Source organism: Copadichromis virginalis, linkage group LG2, assembly GCF_057382275.1.
Source record: "Copadichromis virginalis isolate Kocher_CV1m ecotype Utaka linkage group LG2, C_Virginalis_male_GT1.1, whole genome shotgun sequence".
Taxonomy (NCBI): Eukaryota; Metazoa; Chordata; class Actinopteri; order Cichliformes; family Cichlidae; genus Copadichromis; species Copadichromis virginalis.
Window position 1 is genome coordinate 25,447,220 of NC_140619.1, and position 20,279 is coordinate 25,467,498.

At 38.3% G+C, this 20,279-nt stretch overlaps 2 protein-coding genes across 3 annotated transcripts; one reads left to right on the forward strand and one right to left on the reverse strand.

Moving 5' to 3' along the window:
• The first annotated feature begins 1,645 nt into the window (after nt 1-1,645).
• On the forward strand, nt 1,646-15,885 carry cdhr2 (cadherin related family member 2). Of its 2 annotated transcripts, none has more exons than XM_085475359.1 (31): nt 1,646-1,981; nt 2,612-2,736; nt 3,029-3,085; nt 3,168-3,227; nt 3,331-3,470; nt 3,565-3,618; nt 3,702-3,791; nt 4,264-4,353; nt 4,445-4,567; nt 5,574-5,720; nt 5,969-6,044; nt 6,119-6,228; nt 7,130-7,345; nt 7,466-7,615; nt 7,740-7,901; nt 8,000-8,061; nt 8,147-8,390; nt 10,473-10,712; nt 10,817-10,886; nt 10,970-11,554; nt 11,644-11,718; nt 11,847-11,896; nt 11,988-12,139; nt 12,350-12,446; nt 12,546-12,634; nt 12,748-12,819; nt 13,001-13,136; nt 14,131-14,252; nt 14,338-14,451; nt 14,551-14,628; nt 14,959-15,885. In XM_085475359.1, exons 3-31 carry the CDS (start codon nt 3,031-3,033, stop codon nt 15,134-15,136), a joined length of 3,837 nt encoding a protein of 1,278 aa, XP_085331485.1. In that variant the 5' UTR covers nt 1,646-1,981; nt 2,612-2,736; nt 3,029-3,030; the 3' UTR covers nt 15,137-15,885. The 2 variants fall into 2 exon arrangements, with proteins under 2 accessions (XP_085331485.1, XP_085331477.1); XM_085475351.1 differs by having other exon boundaries at nt 2,692-2,736.
• On the reverse strand, nt 15,582-20,053 carry gprin1 (G protein regulated inducer of neurite outgrowth 1). The gene is made up of 2 exons (XM_085475371.1): nt 19,663-20,053; nt 15,582-19,260 (listed from the first exon to the last, which is right to left on the reverse strand). The coding sequence occupies exon 2, from the start codon at nt 19,228-19,230 to the stop codon at nt 16,894-16,896; it is 2,337 nt and encodes a 778-aa protein (XP_085331497.1). The 5' UTR covers nt 19,231-19,260; nt 19,663-20,053; the 3' UTR covers nt 15,582-16,893.
• Nucleotides 20,054-20,279: the final 226 nt, after the last annotated feature.

Sequence of the window (20,279 nt, forward strand, 5' to 3'; positions counted from 1 at the left end):
TTACACAATCATATGCCTTAAATCATGATCTAGTTTATCAACATTTATCTTCTCAGTATTGGACTGTGTGGGTTCAACAGTTTGCGTAACCCTGAGATCACTCTTTTTTCTTTAAAAAAAATTATGTTTCTGTTTACTGGAATTGCTAAGGAAGAGTTTTATTCTGTTACCGCCCATTCATATATTTCTATTGCTGCTCAGGGAGTGGCAGTGCTGTGTTAAATGCTGTAGGTCATAAACCAAAGTCGAACTGGATAAGAGTCTTGGAACAAATTCTTTGTCGCCAGTATCTTGTCTTAATCACTTTATGTCAGCCTGTGAATTATAATATTGCTCTATTTTTTTCTGCATATCATCGTTTGACTACACGTTTGCTTAAATGAAGAGTTCCACACATTTTTCTTCATCATAAAATAAATCTTCACATTTATATCTATTGAGAACAGCTCCTGGAGGACTGATTCTTTTTCAGCCTCTGCTGACTGTCCGCTGACTTCCTGTGACACTATCAAGAGGCTGACATTTATGTTTTCTGTAAAAAAATAAAAATGCAAAGTGTTTCTTTTCTACCAGATTTGGCTTAGCCACTCTTGTGGCATACAGGATAAACTTTGTGAACCTTTAAGCTACCACAAAACTAACACCATGTAATAATATGACGAAGACAATACCTGCTTAGCATTAGCATTTTTAGCATCACTATTGTCACTGGCATTATCATTTAGCTCAAAGCAAACCAAGTATTTGGAATAATTTTTCATCAATGTTTTTATAGTTACTGGTAAGCATCAGTAATTCAGTGGATCCAGTGGATTAATAGTAGACACAGACAGTGAGTTTAGGGACAGTACTAGCATGATAACATGCCAAATCAATATGGCGGCCGTGGTAAGCTTCTTGAAAAAAACATGCATTCAGGACTTGGTGGAAAGCTTTTCTCCTTTATATATCTTAAAAATTTCAGTTGCTGTTTATTTTAAAATGTTACTTTTCAAATGACTCTTGGAAAGCTGTAGCAAACTTCTTTTGTACTAATATGCAAATATATATATATATTTTGCTTATTCAGTAAACCACTGAATAAAGTCAGTGTTACATTAGATATTACCACAAGTAAGATATATCTTTAGGCTGTGTGTTTCTTTTTCTTTAAATTTAATTTGTTTTTGACAGAAATAAATAAGAAACTTGTCTGATATATATAACATGTATATCAGGAATTTTCTTTTGAGCATTCTGCACATTTGTTCATGCTAGTGTTTTTCAAATGTATTTTTATTAATAGCCCCATTCTCAACACTTAATTTACTGGCATTTGTTTCAGTCACAGTGAAGATGTTGTTTTCAGTATATTGCCTCATTATGAATGAAGCCAGTGGATACAAGAGAGCATAATCCTTTGTGTGATACCCTTTAATGAGTAGAGTAGACTGGATGGGTTGTGGAGCTTCACTGGGAAGAGCTCATTAGGGCCTGGAACTGTAGTTTCTGGATAAGGGACTGAATCTCTGATTGGTTCTGAAGGCATGGGCATTAGTAAGCCCTGGGTTTCCAAACCTAAGCAATCAGAAGAGTATTGTTGCCATGACAGCAGCACCACTCATTTAGACAAAAGGGCATTTCAGATACTTGTGGGGTTCTCGTTTGGACACTTGTGGCCCAGTATGGCTCAGTGCCATTTGTTACTGGTGAGGAGCTTGTTTCTACGCTTAAACAGCTAGCGTGAAGTCATAGTTGAGACCAGCTTCAACTGTGTGAAGTTTTTCTGTTTTACTTATTAGAAAACAGTTAAAACATTTTTTTTCTTTTTTAACAAGCAAACAAGGAAGTGGATTAAAATGCTATCATATTTGCTGGACGTCACTGGTGCATGTTAATCATTTATATTTACTGCTGCGAGACGACAATCACTAAGAGGAACAAGAGTCAAAGGTCTCATCCAGACATCAGTAAAGAAGAAGCCCTCTGTGAATGTTGGCTGGTAAGTTTGTCTTATGCATTTGGATTTATTTTTTAGAGCATTAGTATATGTATTTAGTTACTATGTAATTACTATATAATGTTTAGATAATTAAGAAAAGAAGAAGATAATAACGAACAATACGTAATATCAATCCAGTGTGTTGCTTCGAACACCTGAAACCTGAAATAAGCTGATCAGTTTTTTTGGTGTTTTTTCTTTCCTAGAACAGTAGCGAAAAAAAGTGGTAAAGCCCTTAAAACAAAGGGCTTACATATTCAAGTAAAGACTTGTTTATATGAGGTCATTCTTAATTTTTATATCTTAATTATTCAAGGTTATATATATATATATATATATATATATATATATATATATATATATATATATATATATATCATCATCATCAAAGTGTAAAACTGCCAACCAAATTTTTTAACAGTTGAAAATGAACTAAACTGTCTTTACATCTTTTTTTAAATGTATGTAAAATTACTTAAAGCTTAATGCAAAGTTCCAAAGTGGGTTTTTAAAAAATAGTCAAAATACGGTGTCCACTTTTTTAAGTTAATATAAGGGGACAGCAAAAATGTAAATGTTTGAGGTTTCATATTATAAAAAGGTTCTGCTGTGTTCTCTCTGTAAACAAAGATTTCCAGGTGTTTTCACCACCTGCTATGCCGTGAACAGTTTGGGTGTGGCTGTAATAACAATTGGCTGCTGAATTTCAGCCTACAAAAATCAGGACAAGAGCTGCGTACTACCAGCGTCATCCAGTATGTGATTCACCTTCTTATATTTCTGTTTGCATCATGACATTTAATGATTTTGTTGTTTTTCTAAAGATTAAATTTTTTTTTTGCCTCAGCTAGAATTTGCGATTAGAACTAATAACTAGTAAGGTGGTCAGTGTAAAAACCAATAACTGAACATTGTCATTATGAACCTGTTAGCATACTGATAAGTGAACTGAGCAATTGTCTTTAAGGTTTTACCATTTCATGGTGACACTAAGAACAAAAATCAAATATTTGCTACTTTTATAAAATTGTCTCTTTTGATTCGCAGGCATGGAGCGGATTGCAGGAAGCATACTGTTATTATGCCTGATCAGCCTAACTAATGGTGTGTGTTCATTTGATGTTTGATGATTCATTTTTGCTTTTCTTATCTTCATGTCAACATTTAATCTTCAAATCTTATGCAGCAAATAGCAGTCCTGAATTCACCGAACTTGTTTATGAAGTGTGTGAAGACACCCCTGTTGGTATGTTAAATTTGTTTTAACTTCTTTTTTTTAAAACATGTTTGTAATATGTCTCTTTTGCCCATTTTCTTTTAATATATGTTTCCATGTTGTTGTTCTTCAGATCAACCGGGATTTACTATAACTGCATCAGATCCAGATGGTGACAGACTGACTTACACACTCATTGGGCCCAATGCTCAAAACTTCAGAGTTGAAGAATCTACAGGGGTTGTATCTGTTGCAAGGCCTCTTGATAGAGAGGTGTGGCAGACATAGAGCAGCGACCCTTTATTGGAAAAAACACAATTTCGGTTAAGCATGTGCACTTATACATTTGATCAATTCTCTCTTCTAGATTTCTCCAGGGTATTTGACACTTGAAGCTGGTGTTTCCGATGGCCCTAATTATGTAAGTGACATCTAACTTAGTAAAATTTATTTCTTTAATGCCAGTTTGTCCATTATATTCACAGAGTGCATCATGTGTTACAGAGAACCGGAGACTTAACCATAATATTACTTGATGCCAATGACAACGCACCCACCTTTCAGAGGCCTTCTTATGACACAAGTGTTCCAGAAGTAAGGCAAATATATTTAAATGAATTACTATACAAATGGTTTTGTGATTTTTTTTTCTGTCACAGCATCTTACTTGTTAGTAAATAATGTCCATTTAACCATTTCATGTTGCTGCGAGAGAAAAGCATTCTTTGGGGTTATTCTAGCTCAGGTCATCTCCTAATTGGAAGCTTACCGGTCTGATCCTTGGCTGCTTCAGGCTGCATGCCAAATATGCTAACCCCAAGTAGCTCTCTGATTCATTCATTTGAGTGTGACTGCACTGCAGCATAGGAAAAAAGTATTTGTATGAATGGGTTGCATGTTTTATAAAGTGTTTTGAGTGCTCAGATAGAGTAGAAAAGTGCTATGAAAGAAGCAGTCCATTTACCACTGGCTCATCATCAAGGAAAAAATAAACACAATCATTTGTTTACGAAGTGAATAATTTCTGTTTTTATAATTCTGTTTTGTTTTTCTGTTTTATCAACAGAATACTCCTGTAGGCACAACTTTGTTTAAAGCATCAGCCAGTGATGCTGATACAGGAACTGCTGGCATTGTTACATATGCCATTGATGAAGTAAGCTTCCTTTAGGAAAACATAAAATGTAATGATATTCAATAGAGGTGTTCCATGAACCTGTAAAGCACTGTTTACCTGTTTTTTCCAGGTAATCCCAAATGATGGGTTTAGTCTGTTCAGCATTGTAAGAGAAAGTGGTGATGTCAAACTGATCAAGCCCCTGAATTATACCTCACTGAGTACTTACTATCGGCTGAAGATCAATGCCAGTGTAAGTATGATTGTTCAAGTTTAAACATGCGTTACCTTATGATACTAATATTGGTTAAAGAAAAGTGTAAATAGCAAAGGTTGCCCTAACGTTAAAGCAGCTTTGTATATTCTTGTGGTTCCTAATTTCTTAAAGGAAAAGTTTGGCATGTTGTGAATTTCCCTTCCTTGTATCTGTATCAGCCAGTCTTTTGTTCAAATGCTGCTTTTTATTTTTACATTTTAGATTGTGGATAGTAGATAAATAAATATAATTAAATACATTGTAAATCATTAAATTATAATAATTAAATAAGTACACAATTTAAGTGACCTTTAGTGTGATGGGTTGGCAGTTTTGTGACCTTTAGACCGCTACTGGTTTAACGAGAAGCACGCTAGCTGTTTCCTTCTGCTTTGGTTCTTTGACCCACTCTGGTGCTGCTGAAACATCATAATAAACAGATATATGACTGGCGCCATTTTTCTTATATAACTGTTTGATAAGAAATCGATTAGAGATGTTTCCAAAACAATTGAAACATAACTTTATATGTGTCCTCCTAAATAAACCTGCAGCTAAGAACACTAAAACAACTAACCGCTAACGTAACATAACACACGGGGGCATATTGTAACATCCAGAGTCAGATTTTTGTTTGTTAAGCAGTGAATTGCGCTGTTATTTACTCCTAATAAGAAAGTGTAAATGAAGCTAGAGCATTCAGGCATAAAAAATTATGTTGCTTTGTCAGTTTGATAAAGAGAAATGATGAATATTCACTATTAATTTAATTATGTGAAAGTCACAGTCACAAGCCTTTGCTTATTGTAACAGTGGTCATACTATTTACTTACTTTGTTTGTTTTTTATAATTTGATAGCCCTGTCAAAAGTGAATAACACATTTTCAGCATCTTTGAGTTTAGGTGTCATGTTTATCTGTTATATTTAATCTGTTTTAATGTATTCTAGATTTATCTGATCATCAAAAAAACTAAGAGATTTTTAAAAATGTTTTCTAACAGGATGGTGGAGGCAAGTGTCATAAATCTGATACAGAATACTTGTCGAAGACTGTTTATTCCTTCGTTACTGTTGAGGATGTCCCAGATCTTGACCCTCAGTTCATCGGCGTTCCCTATGTTGGAAGTGTTAGAGAGCATTCACCTGTGGTGAGTGCTGCTAAACCTGACCAATGATTTCAAAGAATTATTGTAAGGCAAACAAAGATTTTTCTGATAGTACAATATATGACCCAGTGTATACAAAGACTTTGACAACTTTTTGTTACAGTTTGTTTGTTACTATTACCACACTTCTGTGGTAATAGAAGGCACTGAGCCTGCTTTGAGTTGACATATTTTTTATAAAAGACTTTCAAATGCTTCACATTTCATAAACATTTTCTTTCCTTTGATAGGACACATCTGTGCTTAAAGTGACTGCTGTGGACCCAGACATAGGAGTCAGTGATGCAATCAGCTATAGCATTGAAGGTAAGCTACAGTATTTTTTTTGCTTTTAGCTTGTGAGTGGTAGTATAATATGTAATTTCCACATTATTTTACAGAGTCATCAGAAGCTGGCCTGTTTAAAATCTCAACCAGTGATGGTGTCATATCTGTACTGTCAGAAATTGACAGAGAAGTTATTGGTGACACTGTAACTCTGACTGTGAAGGTACATTTTTATTTCATTGTCAATTTCCTTCTCTCTGTGTGTGTTACTACAGTAAGCTTGTCCATTAGTACTAACTAAAGTTATCACATGAAGTTCATACAGATTACAGCACATTACAGTTTCACTGTGACCAAACTGAGCTTTCTCTGACATTTTTCAGTCACTCATTTTTTAGTTTTATGTATTAAGATTTAAAGGAATAACTCAACATTTTGTCAAGACTTAACACAGAACAAGACCACTCCCTAGAATCATTATGACGTATTGACCAGCAAGTATAAAATTCTCTTATCTTAATAAGACCTAGCAGCAATGAAAGGCAGGTTGAACCTCTCTGTGTAGCACCAGAAACTTCCTTAAAGACGGAGCGTCTTTAAGAACCCAAATCAAAGGTTGTTTTTACAACTCAAGCAAACATGACATAAACTGTGATAAGACCATTTTGAAGGTTGAGGAAGACAAATCTTCACAAAACTCATGAAACTAATGGTGACAATGTTTTCTCATTGTTTTGGGGGGATTTTTTTTTTAACTTTGCATAACAGTTTTTCACCAAAGTTGCACTAGTAGCAGTTTTTGAAGGTGTTTACAGTGACCTTAGAGAGCACATTCAAAATACAGATGGGAACTGGTGTGAGCAGAATGGGAGGCTGAGCTCAGGGTCGCTGAAAACAAAGAGCAGATGGTGTCATGGTGGAACCCACCATTACACAGGAGCAACTTCTCAATGATGCAAGAAAACCCCCCACAAAAACATTTATGATCTTCTTCTTTAGACCATTTAATTTAATATTATTATTATAATTAATCATAAAAAATATTGAGAAATATTAAATATATTTAATCTTTTTAACAATATCTTGAATATTGAAAAAATAAAATTCATTTTGGCCTATTTAAGGCCACTGAGTCTAAAGAAAACATCCACGGGGTTCGTGCCAGCGTCACAACAACTGTGCAGATCAACATCCTTGATGACAATGACAATAAGCCAGAGTTTTACAAGTGTGGAGACTCAGGGGACGACTGTGTAACAGCAACTGAATTCACTGGTGAGATCTTGGAGCACTCACTGGGATTTATTAACATCGGCATGACTGTCAAAGATCCCGACAAGGTAAGGAAACAGACCATTCATCATCTATAGGATGAGGTCTCCAGTCCCCCCCCCATCAATATCAGCTCTGTGTAACATTATGGATCAAACATAAAACTTTTGGGTCCTGGGATTTTACAGATTTCCAACACTCAGCTAATCTTGGATGGACAGGACAAAGCCGTGTTTTCTGTGGAACCTCAATTTACCACTGTAGACAGCATCGTTCAGATCATGATCAGGCAGCCCGAAAATCTGGATTTTGAAAAAAAACGGCAAATGACTTTGCAGGTAAAAATGTAATTAAAATAAGCCATATATATACATACAAACCATTGCATGTGCCAATACCACTCATGTTTGTGACTTTTAAAACTCTTTACAATTCCAATGAGTTGCTCATATCATGGTGCAGGTGACTGCTGTAGATCAATATAAACCCGCCTTCAGCTCCACTGCTCAAGTCACTATAAACATCAAGGATGCCAATGACAACAGTCCAACCTTCAAACAGGACACATACAGGTTAAATGTGTCAGAGCATTCACCCATTGGGACAGAATTGGCCATAATCACCGTAAGTTCCTTGCAGTCTGAATTCTCTCTCAGACATCCGGAGCTTTTATTCTTTTGTTTCAGAAACTCTCACACGTTGTTTTGTTTTCTCTCTTTTAGGCAGATGATCCAGACACAATGGATAAAGGCAACCTGACATACAAACTTTTTCCCGACAGCATGTACGTCTTCACTTGTGGCCTGCTGCAGTAATTCTGTCTTTGTCTTGCACGCAACACCTCTCCAACAGTCTATGCTATGTTTCAGATTACCTTACTTTGACGTGGAGTCACGCACAGGCAAAGTTTATGTGAAAAGCCAAGAGCTCCTGGATCGTGAGCTCAGATCTCTGTATACAGCGACCCTACAGGCCAGAGACACAGATGGCAAGCCTGGCTCTACAGTACTGGAGATCACACTGACTGACATTAATGACAAGCCTCCAGTCATGAACAGAGATTCTTACGTGGCTTTTGTTAGAGAGGGCCAAGAGCTTGAAGTCAAAATAGAGGTAAGTTTGGCAGGGTGAGCACTAAGGACAATAGCTGTCAAATTAATTTTGATTAATTTATTTTTTTCATTTTGGGGGGGAAAACAGCAGCAGGTGGTGGTGGTGGGGCTATCAAATAATAGTGTAGTATAGTCTTTATATGCATTAATAAAGGCATCCCCATTGGCTGGCAGGAATTAACTGCTTAAAGGCAATGACTTCAATTCCATTCCATTCAATTCAGCTTTATTTATATAGCACCAAATCACAACAACAGTTGCCTCAAGACTTCTCATACATACATTTACTTATCACTTCTACTTTGAAGAGCCTAGAAGACATGAACACAAATAACAGGTTTCATGTTGCTGAAAAATGAAAAGCGCTTTATTGTGCATGTTAATGTTGGTAGGCAGAGACAGCAAAAAGTTCATGAGCTATGGTCATAATTTTCAAAGTGAAGGGTTTATATGGAACAACAGTCACACTGTTAGAAAAAAATCTTTAAAAAAACAGTAATATTCCGGCAGCTGGGCGCCAAAAAACAATACCATAAAATAACAGAAAATAACTTACTCATAAAAATACGGTTATTTCCAGTAATGAAAATACAATTTGTTGCCCTAATTTTACATGGGATTTTGCTTTTTTCAAGTGCTTTTAAACATTAAATTAGGAACAATTTAATGTGATTAAACAATGAAATTACCTATAAACAAGGTCAATGAATGCGGCAATATGAATAATGATACTTAAATGTACAGAAATATACAGTTAAGAGTTGGTTTAAATAATAATGGATTGCATTCATATAGCGCATTTTGAAACCCTCAAAGCGCTTTACAATTCCACTTTATAATTCCCCTCTGGCCATCACCAGTAGGTGGTAGGTGAAGTTTCTTGCCCAAGGACACAATGACCGAGAGTGTCCGAGCCGGGGCTCGAACCGGCAACCTTCTGATTACAAGGCGAACTGCCAACTTTCTAAAAAAAGTTTATAAGAATAATTTTATATATTTTTCCATAGCATTACATTTGAATTTAACAGTCCAATCTTTCAAATAACGGACAAATATTTGTGAATGTATTTTAACAATCTAAATATGCACAAATACATTTAAAAAACAAGAAAATTATGTTTTATTACATTACAGTAATTTTACGTTAATTTACATTTGAAATGTGAAATCACAGTCTATTGATGCAGATTTAATGATATTCTAGAAGAACAGTACAAAACTGTAAAATACACAGTAAAATACTTTTATATTAGGATATTTTTTTTTTACAGTGCATTGTATCTGACCTTAAACTCTTAGTTCAGAGCTTTTTAATAACATATATATATTTTTAAAATCTGCTAAATTCCATTAAAATTAAGAAATATGGATTTAGCATATGTATAAGAGTCTAGTGAAGTCTGATCCAAACATACATTTCTGGAGAAATTTGCATCACCCAATATCATGGCCTGTCATGTGACATGAATAAAGTGTGTAGCCAGGACTAAAATATTATTTTAAAAAAACTTTCCAAGAAATTGACAGGGAGTTATAATTTTCAAATGCATACACAGTCAAAACATGTCATCATAAATATGAAACATCACTTTTAATTTAAAATAATTTAAATGTGACTGAAATAAATTATTAATTATTAAGGAAAATATGCTTGGTATAAACTAGATGTATACCAATCAGGTACATTTCATTTGACCAGATTCCAATAAATGTTTTACACTGTTTTACACAATGTAACAACATTACATCAAAAATGTACATTTAATCAAATGACTTAACCCTGTCAAGGCTGATCCATGAAATCATTTCCAGAAAATTGTATTTTTTTGAAACTGGAATGTTTGTTGGACCTTCTGACAAATTATATTAAAAAAGAAATTACATTTCAGGTTACATATATGAGGTTTTGGTCAATATTGTACTTTTGTAGCCTTAAAAGTTTATACGATACATGGCATTACTGGATTAAATTCAGCATTTGGCCATAAATTTTGTTTTCAGGCTTTATTGCATTTTTGCAGTATCAGCAAAGAAAATCATCTTCCTAAAAGTGTCTCTTCTGATGTTTCTCTGCTTTGGACAGGCTACTGATGGAGATGAGCCCAATACTCCAAACAGCCAAATTGTGTATGGTATCGTGTCAAGCACATACAGTAAGAACTTCACTATAGACCCTGAAACCGGTGTTTTGACAAACCATGTTGAACTGGATCGTGAGGCCCTGGATCCAATGCTGGAAGGGGAGATTAAACTTGTAGTGACTGCTACAGACCAGGGTGAACCCCCGCTATCCACCAATGTCACAGTTACCATCAATGTACAGGTAGGTATTTTAGCAAGTTGACAGTACCAAGTTACAAGAGATGGTATAAATGCTGGTACAGCTGATGACTGCCAGTGTTTCTTCTTCTTTATGATCCATTTCAGGACATCAATGATAACACGCCAACAATTTTTGCCCCATCTTACAAATTCTCTGTTAAAGAAGGAGAAAAAGGCAAGTATTTCACACCGCAAAATGTTTTAAGTGTTTACAACTTAACTTGTCAGGGTTTTAATTCATATTTATCATTCATTCAGGTGCATTTGTTGGCTCTGTTGAAGCTGAGGATTTGGACCAAACAGCAGAGTTTAATCGCATCTCTTTCAGCATTGTCGATGGGAGCTTTGGGAACTTCATCATTCGAACCTTCGCTGCCACAAGAGGTTTCATGGGAAACATCACTGTGGACCCAGACATTGAGCTGGACTATGAGAAAGGCCCCAAAAAGTTTAATATGAGGGTAGAGGCAGCAGATCTGGAGTCAAATAAAGCTACAGTGATGGTGGACGTAGATGTACTTGATGTAAATGATGAGCGACCTGAGTTCACGCCAATAGCATCTATGACAGTGAAGGAGAACACCACAGTAGTGGAAGCTGTTGGGAGTTTTAAAGCGGAAGATAAAGACGGGAGTCATTCTCTGGTCTTTGAGCTGGAATCCGTCAAATGCAGATGCAATAACAGCCTGGATTTCTGCGACTTGTTTGTCCTGGATCCAAACGGAGAGGTCAGGGTCAACCCTAAGTTCACGGTGGATTATGAAAAATGCGACCAGGCGATTGTAGAGGCTCAGGTGGTGGACATTAACACAGAGAAGGGATATAACAACAGCGCCACGACAGGTCAGTAATGGGTTGTTTGCTGATAATAAGAGTAAGCCATTAAAACAAACAGCTTACATAAAAGCTGGTTCACTGTCATTTCTCTTCAGGCCTAATGGTGATCAACATTGAAGACATCAATGACAATGCCCCAGAATTCATTTTCTCAGACAGTCAGGTGTTTGGTGAGTCCTCTCAGAATAACCAGTCGTCTGCAGTACTTACCAACAGGGCCACGTTCTTTCACATATCGCCCTAAATTTTTAAAACATTATATGAGTCCAACGCTGATTTTTTTCTTCTTCTTTTATAGTTGTGGTGTCAGAAAGTGCAAGCAAAGGGACATCAGTTGCAGGGGTCACTGTGAGTACGACTGAAAAGCAAAAACACCTGACCTCATTTCGGCATGTTAACGATGCATGAAGCATGATGCTCTACTTCATGTCTTTCATAGGCTACAGATCGTGACAGTGGCATAAACAGTCAGATCGAGTTTAAAGTGACAGATGTGAAATTCCAAAACACCAACAATGAAATAAGTGACAAGGGGGCACTGTTTGAGGCTGTCACCACACAGCAAAATGACCGCTATGTTGGGATTATTCAGTGAGTACAAAATCGTCTCCTGCAGTCACAACTCAGTCTGCTCTGGTTTTTCTCACAAGTGTCGGTGTTTTTACTTTTACTTATATATTTACATTTATACTCGAGCAGGGATAATAGGAGCCCATGCACGTGTTGTTTTTTCCAAAATGATATTGTCATGGGTGCATTTTTATGGTTCTTATGGGTGTGCTTCCCTTCAACTATCCACAGATCTACACAGACACTTGATTTGACACTGAAGGGGAAGTATTTGGTAACAGTCTCTGCGACTGATCCCGGCGGCCTGTCCTCTAGCACCGTGCTGGATGTAAGTGACGTGGGATTTGCTTACCCTGTGTTGTATATTGAAAACAGGCTGTAAAACTTGCAGCACACACCAATGTTTGCATTCTTTTTATAACTGCAGATTTTCACAGTCGATGAATCCTACAAAGTCGAACTCAGGTTTGCAAATAATCAGATTGAGGTTGAAAAAAAGCTCAGTGAGATCAAGAGGTAATGTCTGAATCATTAGTAAAGACTATATCTGATCTAATCTGCTAATTTTCATTCAGTCACCACTTAAATCTACCCATTTTCTTCCCCCCGTCATCTTCTGGGACTCTTAGAGCACTTATGACTGCCACTAAGGCTGCTGTTGAAATTGTTGCTCTTAGGCCTTACAACAGTGAGACATCCAGGTAAGTTCCCTTTCATATCTCCTTGCTTACTCCTATGCTTTGTTTTTCCTCACTAGGTGGTGCAATTGCACATGTAGACAAAATGTCAATGGCAGCAACTCCAGGTTTTAGGTTTTAAACAGCTGAAATGTGTTGATTTAATTTATGTGTATGTGTGTGTGTGTTTTAATGGTTCTCTCAGGGCTACAGAGAAAACTATTGTGGTAGCTTATTTTGTCTATGCCAATGGAACGGCCCTTACCTCTGTTCAAGTGGAAATAATGCTCTCTGATGCGGAACACTTTCCTAAGCTGATAGAGCTTGGGCTAGATAACATTGTAAGTACAGTTTTATTTTTTAAACACGGCAAAAAAAACCAACTATTTTTCTGCCTCTTCTTTATATCTTCTTGGTCATTTTGTCATCATTTTTTTTATTCTTCTTTTTTGATAAATTGCTGTTGGCAGTCTAATACAAAGTATTTCAGAGTCAGCACAGGGGCAGGGGATAGTTCACTGATTCTTTTCACCAAGTTCAATGTGTGCTCCAACAAGCACTCTGGCTCCACCAGCAGGTTAAATTCAGAATTGTTTCATGTGTATCACTTTTAAAAAACATGCCTAATTTTCAATAATTTAGGATTTATATTTATTAAATATTAAAAGGCATTTGATTTCCCATAAAGGTGGATCACGTGATCTTCAGAAACAGCCGTAACTACGTTGAGATTAATGACTCAGTGTATGTAACATTACAGTGTATGTAAGGGATGGTGCATTTGAATTATATTGGCTATATGGAAAAATTACTTATATTAAATTACTTTAATATCAGTGTTGACCCCCCCCCACCCCCCCAAAAAAACATCAATAAAAACCCAAAAAAAAATGTAACTGATTTTTTACATGTACATTTTTTCATGGAATTTTATTACGTAAGTACAATGTAAAATGCTACATTTAATGGAATCTTGTCAAATGAAGTCACATTTTTTAATTATTTGAATAAATAAACCTTTTTATAAATTTTATATATTACAGTTGCATTTTACTCAAAATTATTGCTTTGTGTATATTGAGGGTGTAAAAACAATTTTTTAATGTAGATTTAGAAAAGTAAAGTAAAATATATTTTACAGGGATAAAGACATTTAAAATCTGGTTAAAGGAGACAGCAGTAGCAATCCCTTTGGTTCATTTTACAAAACAATTAACTCCAGATTAGTAAGAGGTCTGATAAGTCTGATCAGTATTAAAGGACATGTGAAAATTGTGAGGTTAGTATAAATATAATCTACATATGAAACTCGAAACCTGAAACCTCTGTTTTTAGGGGACTGCTCCCGAGGAAGAAAAAACGGTGGACACAGTAAAATATGTCCTGCTGGGGATTGTGGCAGGCCTTGTCATTGTACTTCTTGTCCTCACCACTTCACTCCTCTGCACTCGCAGAAAGTAAGAAAATGTGATACCTATGATTTCAAACAACTATGACCAGCAGGGAGTCTGTGTACTGACCACTCATCATTCCACCCTACAGCTACAGAAGGAAGCTTAAGGCTGCTAAAGCTGCAGAATCTGCATCCAGTATGAATTATGACAACCAGAAAAATGGTCTTATGCTACCTGGAACCAACAAGTACACTATGGAAGGGTGAGGAGACAAAACCTTATTCAGATAAATGAAATAGGCAATGGTATGAAACCTAATGTATAAGTTTGCCTTCTAACATGTGTCACTTCTCTCTGATAGTGCTAATCCTGTGCTCAACCTGAACATCGACACAACCATCGAGTTAGAAGAGAGCAGCTCTGATGATGACAAACACAGGTAAAACAAAAACAACAAGGAAACAAAGAACCCTGTCTGTAAATCGGTCCACTGCCTACAGAGAGCAGTTACTGGCTTGATCAACACAGTTTGATAAGGTGGCTCACGGTGAAACGCAGCTGCGCTCACCACTCTGTAGCTGTGCTGGTTAATAAACCGGGATGATTTCCAGGTGAACATTTTGCCACAGAGTGCCCACTACAGCATGTTGTGACAGAGCTGGCTCTGTGCTTCCAGCAATGCCATGTGATTGTTGTTTTTAAATCAAAAACCTTGAAATGATCATTTGTTCATATTGTCTCCCTCTTTCTCTTTGTTTTTCCACCAAAGCCATCTAAGCTTCAACTCCGACGACTCTGACTTGGAAAGTGCTCGATATCCGAAAGAGGATCCACCAGGGTACACTGAGCCTTTGCATGAAGCACTGACCCTGGCTGACCAAAACCAAAGCACTGACAACCCCCTCATGGGGTACAGCAACCCTGTATTTGACACCACAGATTTGTAATGTAAATAGTGAAGGCCAGATGCCTCAGCTAGACAAATGTAGCTTCTTTGTAATCAGGCATACCAAATCAAACTTATTATATAGTTCTTGATGAAGACTTCATCTTCAAATAGCCATTTCTGTATTACAGATTTAACTTTGAAGCCTAAACACCCTTTACAAGCATAAAACTGAACCAAAAGGGGGATCCTATTTTGTGAAAAAGATCTAATTGTATAAAAGTGTAATGATTTCAAAGACCTTATTCCAATCCAGTCAGAGAGCTGAAGTATGCGAACTGCTTGTTTGCTGTAGCCTCATAGTTTGTACATAGGTATGAAAGTGAAATCAATATCGATGGCCTAAAAATATCAAACTCTTCCTTTATCTTTCTGTAGAGACTGTTTCAATCCATGCAGTATAAAAAAATGAATAGCAGCAGTGGTTAAACACACAAACGTCTTGCTTGATGCACATGTGAATCACTTTATTTTTGTTATTATAATAAGCAGTGGTTTAAAAAGGGTTTGAATTGCTTTTGAAAGAAACTGTTTCTTAAAGTTATACCAACACAGAAATCAAGAAAAACAGATAAATTTAAAAAAAAAAGGTTTCAAAATGTCAGTGTATGAATGAAACCCTTATTCATAACTGTGTGTCTGACAAAATCTCGCTCTCTCTTTCCCTGTTTTAATTTGTCAGTGTTTGCTATGAAATTCTTGATGAAGAGAAAAAAAAAAAACTCATGCAGAGTGACTTCCAACAAGCAGCAGATTGAAAAGATTATTCACTGTTTACTGACACCTAAATGAATGTAACACAAGTGCAATCCATGAATAAATTCTGATCCTTTGAATGTGGACCTGAAGTTAATGCTGGTGAACACGGACATTCACTGACACTGTAACAACCGCTTGTTTAAAACACGCTTAAAATCATTGCCTTCGCATAATTTACAACAGGATCACAGATTATGGCATTAAAATACTGTGAGCACTCATGACTAAAAATACCCTGATATCAGGAGTCATTACTTTCCTCGAAAGGTGATTGTACGCGTCATCAGTTTTTTTGTCTTTTTTTTTTTTTTACACTTTTCACAATACAAACAAGTCAAAACACTGCCAAATCTAAAGCAATATATAAGACATACAAAAGCCTGCACTGACAGTAGAGACTCCTCTTACAAAGAGATCAAGGCAACACTTGATCGATTTAAATATCCCCCAGGCCACCAGGTCACAAATCACACTCAAAACCTGTCATTACACTATCATCTCTCTCTCTCTGTCGAAGCTTAACAAGCTTTTTAGCAACCAGGAGAAAAGCTGGTTGCCATGGCTTCACATTGTGTGAGGTGAGTGGAAAAAACAACAACAAAAAAAGCACCAACAGCTAAAATGAGTCAGTGGATGGTTTCAGCGAAAAACACTAAAGGAGGAGAGCCAGGCTGATGATGACGCTGACGCATCGCTCTCATTTCCCCAAACGTCCATCATCACTCTGTCGGTGTGTGCAGAGAGATTTGTGAATAAGATACCAATCAGCGAGGGTGGGGTGTGTGGGGGATAAAAAGAGAAATCATAATTTATGGCTGCTTTCTCAGCGGTTAATGCTTCTCGGCGCAAACTTCATATTAAATGCTTTTGTGCTTGCTTGTCTTGAGCGAAGGTGTGAATTTTGTCCTTCTTTTTCTCACACCATCGAGACGACGTCATTCAGTGGATGCACTGGATAACAACCACGTGTATCAGATCCCATGTAAACTTTCTCTCCTGTCACTCAGTGGTATGAGCTCTGGAGCAACAGTGTGGCTGCTGCATGTTCTCCATCAGCAGGCGGAAGGGGTTTCTTCTGCGTCGGCCCGCTTTCCCATCATGCTCCCCTCTTCTCCCTGCACGACCCTTACCTGAACCCCCCTGGGCTATCTCGGGGGTCAGGGGTGTAGCTGTGGGGTTGAGCGGAGGAGGCGGTGGCATGGAGGATTGCCTCTTCTGCTTCTTCACCTGCTTCTCCAGGTGTTTCTGGATGGCAGAGCCCAGCACGGCTACTTCCACCACAGCTCCGTACACCTCCCACGTCATCCCCTTCTCATCCCAGCTCACCTCCTGCACTGGCTCCTCGCATTTCTCCTCATCTTTCTCCTTACAGTTGATTTCCTCCTTTGTGTTCTCTTCAACTCCCTCCACCTTTCTCTCTTGGGTTACTTTCTCCTCTTTCTCCTCCATCACCTCCTCTTTCTTTACCTCTTTCTCCTCCATTGCCTCCTCTTTCTTTTCCTCTTTCTCTTCCGTCGCCTCCTCTTTCTTTTCCTCTTTCTCCTTCTTTGCCTCCTCTTTCTTTTCCTCTTTCTCCTTCTTTGCCTCCTCTTTCTTTTCCTCTTTCTCCTCTGTTGCCTCTTCTTTCTTTTCCTCTTTCTCCTCTGTTGCCTCTTCTTTCTTTTCCTCTTCCTCCTCCACTATCTTCTCCTCTATGCTAGGCTCCTTCATGACCTGAGGGAAAGTCATAATCGTGGGAGTTCTCGGGGTCATGGGTGCGGTAGCGACAGAGCGAAATTCCACCTGCTGACCCACCTGCAACTCAGCATCTTTAGTCTCTGTGCCCACAGCCCCACATTTTCCAAAAGAGGTGGGGAAATAGAAGGCCTGGTCCCCCTCAGGTGGGGTCATGGGGCTGGTGGCCACAGACTGACACTGTACTACCTCCAGGCTCACCTGTGTGCGGATGTTATGGCAGCCAAAGGGAGCCGGTGATTCAGGGATGGGGGATTTTTTTGCAGAAACAACTCTCTCTTCTTCACGTGCATCTTTGTTTTCGACCTCTGACTGCTCGGATCCTGTGCATGTTTTCGGATGTTCGCTGACAGCAGCAGAAGGTACTTTAGTTTGTGGATCGTTTGTGCTCCTGTGAACACTTTCACTGAAGGACTTTCCTTCCTTCCTCTTTATATCACTGCAGCTTTCTCCAACCTCATCTTCATCTATTTTGACCATCTCCGGTTCAACAGAATAAAAAAACGACTCAGCCTCGTCCGTTTCTTCCTCCTCATTGTTGCCATACTGGGTCACCAAGATTGTAATGTCTTGATCCATACTTCCCATCCTCTGCTGCTTACACTGCTGATTGCTACCCTCCACACTTACATGTGCGCCTATTAACTCAGCATCCACTCCATTGGTGGAACTCTCAGTCATCTCCTTTGATGTAGTAAATTTTAAAGTTTCAGTTGTTTCTGACACAGCATCTGCTGAAACTTTTGTCTCCTGCTGACCAGTCTCCCTCTGCTCCTCATTCTTTTTCACTTTCTCGTCCCTTTGCACTGGCTCTCTCCCGATAACCTCTGGGAAAGCCATGCTATATGGGGATTTGGGGGTCATGGGGGATGTGGCGACAGAGCAGAACTCCACTTGCTGACCCACCTGCAACTCTGCATCTTTAGTGTCAGTGCCCACGGCTTGAGGTTTCCCAAAAGAACTTGGGAAGAAGAAGGAATGGCTGCCCTCTGGAGGAGTCATGGGGCTGGTTGCTGCCGAGCAGCACTGGACCACCTCGAGGCTCACCTGTGTGCGCATGTGGTGCTGCCCAAAAGGGGCCGGGGAGCATGGGTCATAAGGGTCTGGAGTTGATGGGACAGCAACTGAGATTTTCTCAATTCCTGCATCTTTTCCTCTGTTGAGATTTTGATCTTCAAAGTTTTCCTCTTGAATTTCAGGTTTTCCATCTCCATCACTCAGAAACTTGATCGTCACCTTTGCATCGTTATTTGTAGCTGCTGTCGTTGTTTTATTGTGCTCTTCTGTTGCAGGCATGGCATCGATCTGTGTGCAGTTTTTAACTCGTTCAGTGTCTGTTAGGTCAGCATTGCTATAATCCCCCCCTGAAAGCACTTGATCTTTAGATATTAGGTTTTTCTCTTTCTCCTCAACAGAGCTGACATTCCCCTGTAGTGCCGGCTGATAGTCCCCTTGAGTGGTTGACTCTTGACTCCTGTACAGTTGAGGTCCTTCAGGTGCAGCAGTGCTATCTGAGCCTCCCGGACGCCCCCCATTATCCGTCTTCTCGCAAGGCTGGTGGTCCTCCGTGACACCTCTCATCTCATCCTTAAGGCTTCCCATTCTGTCTCCGCATTAAAGGGCTAGAATTACCTGCAGGAATAACACAGCAGTGTGAAAGTGTCCGCGCAGTTAATCATCGGGAACAAGCACAAGCACAAGCGGAAGATAAAAATATTCTGTCATGCGATACGAAACGAAATTGATATTATTCAGTTATTCAAATAGACACAGGAGCATCACTGCTACTACTTGATCAGAATTGTTTGCACACTTACTTTAATATCGCAGGACTATCTTTTTAAATACTTTAAAAAGAGACAAAGTCAAATCTTCATGCCCAAAAATATCTCATTATCAGCTCCTGTCTGAATTCTATTCTAGTCCATAATTACATAACACAAACAGCGTGCACATGAATTCAGAGTTGTTTTCAAAATGTAACTATAAAACAAGCATGATTACAAAAGGAGATCTCAGAAAATTAGGACATACCTCAGCAGTCTAAAGTCAGGCTGAAGCCACTCCACAACTCTTCTTCAGATTTGGGTCAAACATTGCAAATCTCAGCACCGATTGCGACAAACATCTGTCCGTGCATCTCCCCCCGGTGATTGATGCTGATTGCAGTGGCTACAGGTTTGTCTCTAGAAGAATCTATCTTAGGCAATCCTCGCTCTTTAGGCTGTGGCTGTGTCTATTGAAAAGCTTCACATTTCCAGTTTCCCTGGAAACCACGGTCGGGTTTCTGGCAGTGAGTGGTAATGTAATGGCAAAATCTCTCTACAGCTCTCTAATCAGCAGTAAATCATAGTAATTAACTTCAGGTTCTCATAGAAACACAATGGCAGCTACGTGCACAGAGATAAACCTGTGAACTGGCTAATCTGGAGAAATTTTAAAGGAGGCATAAATTGGTGATAAAACTCTCACGTCATTACAAATGATCATGAGGGAGGGAGGGTGAAGTATGCAGAAGTGGGATTTCTCTTAGCAATAATGAAGCAGGGTTTTGAACTAAAACAGCAGTGTCTGTGTGTGTGTGTGTGTGTGTATGTCTGCATGTACATGTGTGCGTCAAGGCCACATTTGCCTGTTTGTTTGTTTAACAG